Source organism: Pelodiscus sinensis, chromosome Z (assembly GCF_052426305.1).
Source record: "Pelodiscus sinensis isolate ZL-2025 chromosome Z, ASM5242630v1, whole genome shotgun sequence".
Lineage (NCBI taxonomy): Eukaryota > Metazoa > Chordata > Testudines > Trionychidae > Pelodiscus > Pelodiscus sinensis.
In genome coordinates this window covers 12,679,114-12,686,548 of record NC_143085.1, presented here as the reverse complement: position 1 = coordinate 12,686,548, position 7,435 = coordinate 12,679,114, and the positions used below count along the sequence as shown (strand labels likewise).

General features: G+C 49.8%; 1 protein-coding gene across 1 annotated transcript; it reads right to left on the bottom strand.

Moving 5' to 3' along the window:
• Positions 1–3,005: 3,005 nt before the first annotated feature.
• Positions 3,006–7,073, bottom strand: LOC149520677 (uncharacterized). The gene is made up of 3 exons (XM_089775309.1): positions 7,000–7,073; positions 6,497–6,886; positions 3,006–3,410 (listed from the first exon to the last, which is right to left on the bottom strand). Exons 1-3 carry the CDS (start codon positions 7,043–7,045, stop codon positions 3,034–3,036), a joined length of 813 nt encoding a protein of 270 aa, XP_089631435.1. The 5' UTR covers positions 7,046–7,073; the 3' UTR covers positions 3,006–3,033.
• Positions 7,074–7,435: the final 362 nt, after the last annotated feature.

Genomic DNA, 7,435 nt, shown 5'->3' with positions numbered 1-7,435 from the left:
ATTAAGCCTAGTGTAAATAAGTGTTACCTGGGGGAGCAATCAGTGTGTATATCATCCTTTCATTTTTAAAGGGGGCTTGCCTGAATGGTTTATTTGCAATTCTGATCCATTTGGGAAGTGGGTTTCCTGGAAGCTGTGCCAGAAACTGCACTCTCCTCAGACCTGAAAAGGTTCAGTGTCTGCTTTGCTCTTCGGGGGTGGGGAGATGATTTCAGCTCTGTGCCTTGGTTGGGGGAGACAGCAGGACAGGGTGGTGAGAAGCCCAAAATGGGTGGGTCCTTAAGTAGAAAGTGTGGGTTTGGCGCTAGCTTCCTGCAGGCAGCCTACGCACCACCTTGACGATGCTGCGCCTACCAAAGGCAGCACTCAGTATTGCCAGAGTACACTGCCTGAGGCCCCAGCAGCAATTTAAAGGGCCTGGTGCTCTGGCTGTCCTTGCTGCACCAGCTGAGAGCCCTGGGCCCTTTTGAATCACCAGGCCTTGAGGCAACTGCCCCCTTTGTTTCCCCACCTTGCAATCAGCAGGCCTGGCAGTGTTAGCAGCACTGAGGTGCTAGTGCGGATACTTTGGTTGCTTGCTGCCTTGTGACTGCCCTTTTAAAAGGCCATGTACATCACTGCCCCACCCCTACTCCCCCGCAGCGGCCCGGCTGAGCGCACAGCCCTCAGCTGAGCTGCCACAGAGGGAGGGAAAGGGGGTGGGTTGGTGACGTACACGGCCAGGGGGTGGGGCCGTGTATGCCCCCGCCTCCCTTTCCCCTCCTGCTGTGGTGCTCAGCTGAGTGCTGTGCCCCTCAGCTGGGCCACCGCGGGGGAGGAGGGGCAGGGCGGTGACATACACGCCCCACCCCGCCAGCCGTGTACGTCACCGCCCCACCCCGCTCCCTCACGGCACCCTGGTTGAGCAAGCAGCACTCAGCCAAGCACCACAGCGGGAGGGAAAGGGGAAGGGGGAAGGGGAAAGGGGGTGGGGAGAGATGGAGGGGAGAGAGAGGCAGGAGGGGGAGAAGAGAAAGAAAGAGATGGAGAGAGAGGCAGAAGGCGAGAGAGCAAGGAGGCGGAGGAGAGCTGAGAGAGAGAGGGGGAGGCAGTAGGAGGAGAGAGCGCATTAGAGAGAGAGAGACCGGAGGCTCAGGAGAGAAGACCAACGTGGAGGAGAGACCTGAAAATCCCGTCTTATGATGGGCTAATTGTCTATTTTACAAATGTTTATCCTGATTTAATTTTCATTTCAAAACAATGCATCGTTGGGATTTTTCTTTGGCATATTATAAAACACAGCGAAGGTTCCTGAGCCTAACAGCGGGAATTCAACACAAATGTATCCTCCTCAAGATCCACAAGATGATCCCCTGCAAGTTCAATTATGTAAAGTATAGATAGTGCATGACACAGAAAGCAGCATGCTCAGGAAGATACACCATTGTACAGATGCACAGATTATTAGAGGAAAGTGCACAGTAACATAGTAAGGCTTGGGAGAACAAAGGAAAACAGGAGCAAAGGAAACATATGACTCAGCGTAGTTCTGAAGACACAGTCAGAATTTTATCTCTGGCAGCTGGCTGACAAAACGCTGCTTTAAGGGACTGATAGCAGACTTACTCCTAGAAATGCTATTTGTACAAGTGCAATTACTGTTTTTTCTTTAGCCCTGGTCTCTCACCTGTCAAATAGTGAAAGGTTAGGCTAGATAAGGATACTTGTGTAGCCAGATGTATATATTTTGCTATATTTGAATGCAAGTGTATGCATTTAGAGAGAATATTCATTCAGCCATATCTTCTTTAGATATCGACCAATTAGGAAATAGGGTCAGTTTTATTCTTTTTTAAAGGCCCCTCATATTGTGAGGCCCTAAGCTGTAGCTGAGTTAGCTTAGGCCTTAATATGGCGCTGGAGCCTGTGACATAGTGGGAAAGTTAGCTAGGAAATTCCCAGGTCTCAGGGACAATGTTAGTGCTATGGGGGTTAGAAGTGAGGTCAGTGTTCAGACACAGTTTTGACCTGTGTTCTCAGCCGCCTTATGCCCTGTGCTCCCTGTGTGTCCCTCCAAGAGTTGGGCCAGGGCTGCAGAGTAGAGGCCCTGAACAGTCTCAGAACCTCTTGTTCTAATGTTTGGCTAAGAACAAAAGGGTTTTTGACATCATCTGTTATCTGACAGGTCTTATATCTGGAAACTCCAGGCATGGAAACAGGGACACATGTAGGCTGTGTCTATACTGGCAAGTTATTCCAGAAAATCAGCCACTTTTCCGGAAAAATTTGCCAGCTGTCTACACTGGCCGCTTGAATTTCCGGAAAAGCACTGACTATCTAATGTAAAATCATCACTGCTTTTCCGGAAAAACTATGCTGCTCCCGTTCGGGCAAAAGTCCTTTTTCCGGAAAACTGTTTCGGAAAAGGAGCACAGTAGTGTTTTCCGCAAAAAAGCCCCGATCGCGAAAATGGCGATTGGGGCTTTTTTGCGCAAAACCATGTCTAGATTGGCCACGGACGCTTTTCTGCAAAAAGTGCTTTTCCAGAAAAGTGTCCTGCCAATTTAGATGTGCTTTTATGAAAATGCTTTTAACGGAAAACTTTTCCGTTAAAAGCATTTCCGGAAAATCATGCCAGTCTAGACGTAGCCTAAGTGATCTAATAGGTCTTTCATCTATTGTGCAGGATATTCAGGGTATTGTCCAGCTGGCAGGGTATCAGCGTCTCTTTTAGGGGAGACATGTCTCTATCCAAGGAGAATATGGGTGTCTGCTCCCACTTTGACCCAGGTAGTGGAGGGGCTGTAACACAGGGATGTATAATGCAGAAAAAGCTGCAACTGCTAGAGAAACAGACCATAAGAACTGCTAACACCTCTCTCAGAGCAAGTAAATGAGGAGTGGGTGGAGTAGCACTTCTGCTGATAGCAAGGCATGGATCTATTTTCTAAAGGAGCTATTATCTCATCTGTTGCAGGCAGGAACCAAGCTGTGCAGCCAGTGCAGAGGTGAGGCTGGCAGGGATGAAGGCAAGAGAGGTTTTGTCTCAGTTCCTCATCTGACTGAATCACTGTGGAACACACTACCACTGCTACCTGTATACACAACACAGTAATAGTCAGCCTCGTCCTCTGCCTGCACACCGGTGATGGTCAGGGCAGCGTCGTTACTTGAAATGGCCCCAGAGAACCGGGCAGGGATCCCGGAGGGTCTGCTATTGGTATTATATATAAGTGTCCGAGGAGCTGATCCAGGTTTCTGCTGTACCCAGGTAGGATAGTTGCCGCTGGTGATGGCTCCAGTGCTCAGGCTGCAGGACAGCGTGACGGCCCCTCCTGGGGTCACCGACATGGAGGGCTCCTGAGTCACCACAGGCTGTGACCTGACCCCTGAAAGCAACGGAACAAACAAACTCAGCACAAGGACTCCGGCTCCTCACACACAAACCTCCTCACCTGCAGGTGGCCTCCATGTTGTGTCAGTGCAGCCAACAACCCCTCACCTGAGCAGTAAGTGAGCAGGGCGAGGAGCAGGGGGGCCCAGGCCATGGTGGATCCTGATGAGTTCATGGGTCTGTGGCTGAAGCATTATGAATTTGCCTTAAATCCCTGAGCTGGAGAACAGCCCCCTTATGCAAATTCATTCCCTGCTCATTGGCTGCAGGTTTGTTAAAAATCTTAATCCTGTGTTTTCACAAGTATAGAGATGCTCTTGTCTCAAATTTAACCTTATATGAAGGATTTATTTTAAATAAAGTTTTTCTTTAAAACTAACTCCTCCTAAATTTGTACATTTTCAAATTTTATTTCAAGTTCACTTGAAACAGTTTTTTTGCTAGTATTAATTTAACACGAGCAGCCCTACTATAACATGAATAATATCTTACATAACCAAAAGGGGGGTATCACACAAACTAACACGTTCCTTTTGACTGCCTGTGTCGGGATCTAGATCCAGAAGAAATGTACATTTCTAGTTATGGGGAAGCCCATTTTCACAAGCTGTATATGATGCAGAATAAATCGGGTCACTTGTTAGCCTCCTTGAACAAGCAAGTCTTTAGTTATAACTGCTGCCTACAAGCTCTCTGCATGGAGCAAATATTACACTCAGTAATCACTGTCATCTAGGTTACCTCCAGGCCCTGAAGAATAGAGAGCTAAAGCAGGAGCTGCTATATCTTGAGCTGAAAAACTAAGAGGTTGATCTTTAAAGGTGCTGAGCTACAAGCTATGAGGCGAGAGGTGGAGGGACCTTAGGCAGAAGTGGTGGGGCTTTGGGCATTCTGTCCTTAGAGCCACCTGTACTGTCCTGAGCCCTCTCTCCCCCTTAGCCTTCAGAAATGTGTGGAGAAGCAGAGTAACACTCCAGCAGCAATTCAAAGGGGCCTGGAGTTCCTGGGGTTCCTTTGAATCTCCCAACCCCAGGACAACTGCTGTCAGCCCCCATCCCTGTTGGTAGTCCTGGGAGTGGTCTGCACTGAATGGTGGGTAACAGCTTCTTGTTACTTGCTTTTCAAGCTGCTCCCCTGTCTCCCTTGGCCTCGCAGTGAGATCTTGTCTATACTTACCTGGAGAATGACCCAGAGATCGATCTTCCGGAGTTCTTTCTGGCAGGTCTAGTAAAGATCTTCTAAATCGACTGCTGATGGCACCTCTGTCAACCCTCATACTCCAAGGGGTTGCAAGGAGTCAGGGAAGCCAATGAGAGAGTTTCTCCTGTCAGCCTACCTCAGTTGGGATGCCTCAGAAATTCAACTTAGGACACATCAACTCCAGCACTGCTGTTCACGTAGCTGGAGTTTTGTATCTTAAGTCAACTTTCTCCCCAAGTGTAGACCACGTCTGGGGGGGGGGGGGGGGAATGAGATCATTCCGTTCCCAGAAACTCTCCCTGATCCAAACCCAGCAGGCAGGTGGAAGGGGATGTCAGTTACATGTAGGTGCAGCTAGCAGTGCTCTTCTCTGAATTTGGCCTTTGGTCTGTGAAAGGCCATTTGGGTGCAGCTGAGAGGAATCATCCGCGTAACATTTGCCCCACCCAACAGACCCCGCAGAAAACAATGGAGGAGCTTTGCATTGCTGTGCACACAGGCATGTGATAACATACGCACATGCAGCGGCATCACTGCCACCACCACTGCAGTGCAGCAGGGCCAGCTCCGTCCATGCGGCCCTCACACTTGGATGCTCCCCCTGTAAACGCCAGCAGAGCTAACTTATTCCCCTCTTCTAGCTCTCCTGGCTGTGAGGCCTGCAAACTGACAGCAGTAAGGCCATGAGTGAGCTGAAACCCTTTCCACTCTGCTGCCATTTTTTTCTCATTGCTTCCATCTGCTCATTCACAAGCCAGTCTGTCAATGCCTGTCATCTCTGGTCTTATGCTGAGACTGTTAGAGCCTTAGCAGGGACCGTCTCTGTGTTCTGTGTTTGTACAGAGCCCAGTACAAGGGGGGCCTGGACTGTGACCTGGACTCCGAGGGGCTGCGGTAACATGGATATGTAATAATCACAGTGTTACAGCCTGCGGTGAAGCATGTTCCTGGGCTGCCACGTGCAGACATGTTCAGCATGAAATGGAATGTCAGTTGCGTTACATGTAGTGGAAAAAATATCCAGAATGCAATCTCTTCTGAAGTGCTCCTAAAGATTCACTGGGCCAAACCTAGCAGGTGGGTGGAAGGGGTGTCAGGAACGGAGAGGTACAGCTAGTGGTGCTCAGCTCTGAATTTAGCCTTTTTTCTGTGTGGGGCTGTCAGTGGGCTGGACACAGATTTGGGCAGCAAGTCTGACTATGTGGAGCACAATAGAAGAGCTTTGGTGTGCAGACAGATATGTTAAAACACATGCACTTGAAGAGCAGTCACTGCCTGTTGTTTCTAGTTTTACACCAAGCTTGTTAGCACCTTACCAAGACAAGGGACAATGACATGGTCTATCAAAGACTACAGAAACACAGATATGTAATAAACACAGTTATGCAGCCTGAAATGAAGGACTTCCCTGTTCCACATTGAAATTCTCTTCAGAAGCGCTCCAGTTCTTGGTGTGTGTGTGTGTGTTTGCATGTGAAAGAAAAGGGAGGGGGCGCAGGACGACTGGATACGCTGTGAAGGGAGGACAGGAAAATTGAAGGACCTGCCTCCCTTCCCCTTCCTTTCTGCTCAGCAGGCACCTGGAATACACAGGCTTCAGGATGCACCCATAAGGTAGAGGCTTGAGCACCATCCTCCTCTTCCAACCACAGTTTCGTGTCTGCCAGCCCGGCCGCATTATTCTCCTGCTGGCACCTTGAGCTGCTGCCTCAGTTCCCAGCTACTCCCACCCAGACCTGCCCCATGAGGGTTAGTGCTGGGTCTGGAGACCACGGCCGCAGCATGCAAGAGAGCCATCCAGGTGTGTTGACAGACACCCAGCTGGAGTCAGGAGTCCTAGCCTGTGCATTTGGGGGCTCTGGCCCTGATTGGAGTGGGCCCAGATGCTAAGTGATGCTAAGACCACTTTTTCCCACGCAAAACTATGCCCCTTGTGTGAGCCCAGGCTGGGGGGGATGAAGACAGGAGAAGTTTTTATCTCAGTTCCCCATTTGGCTGTATCACTGTGATTAGCACTGCTAGCCCATACAGAACAGTAATAGTCAGCCTCGTCCTCTGCCTGCACACCGGTGATGGTCAGGGCAGCGTTGTTACCGGATATGGCCCCAGAGAACCGGTCAGGGATCCCGGAGGGTCTGCTATTGGTGCTGTATATAAGTGTCCGAGGAGCTGAACCAGGTTTCTGTTGAAACCAATGTGGATAGTTGCTGCTGGTGATGGCACCAGTGCTCAGGCTGCAGGACAGCGTGACGGCCCCTCCTGGGGTCACCGACATGGAGGGCTCCTGAGTCACCACAGGCTGTGACCTGACCCCTGAAAGCAACAAAACAAACAAACTCAGCACAAGGACTCCGGCTCCTCACACACAAACCCCCTCACCCGCAGGTGGCCTCCATATTGTGTCAGTGCAGCCAACAACCCCTCACCTGAGCAGTAAGTGAGCAGGGTGAGGAGCAGGGGGGCCCAGGCCATGGTGGGAATCCAGATGAACTCGACTTCCTGAGGCAAACGTGTCTGTGGCTGGGGACCCTTCAATCCTCTCTTAAACCCCCAGCACTGGAGAACGGCCCCTTCATGCAAATCTGCCCCATTCTCTTTGGCTGTGATTTATTGAAAATTTCAGTCCTGCGTATTAACAACTGCAAAGATGATCTCACTTCAAATGCAACCTCAAAATGAGGCTTTTTTTATAAGATTTTTTTTAACAGTAGTCCCCATAAATCTGTGCATTTTCACTTTTTATTTCTAGTTCAAATGAAAAGACTAGCATTAATTTAGCACAACGGATCTAACTGCACTGGAGGGAGGTTTGGGCTGCACATCTGACCATGTGGAGAACAATGGAAGAGCTTTGCTGTGCAG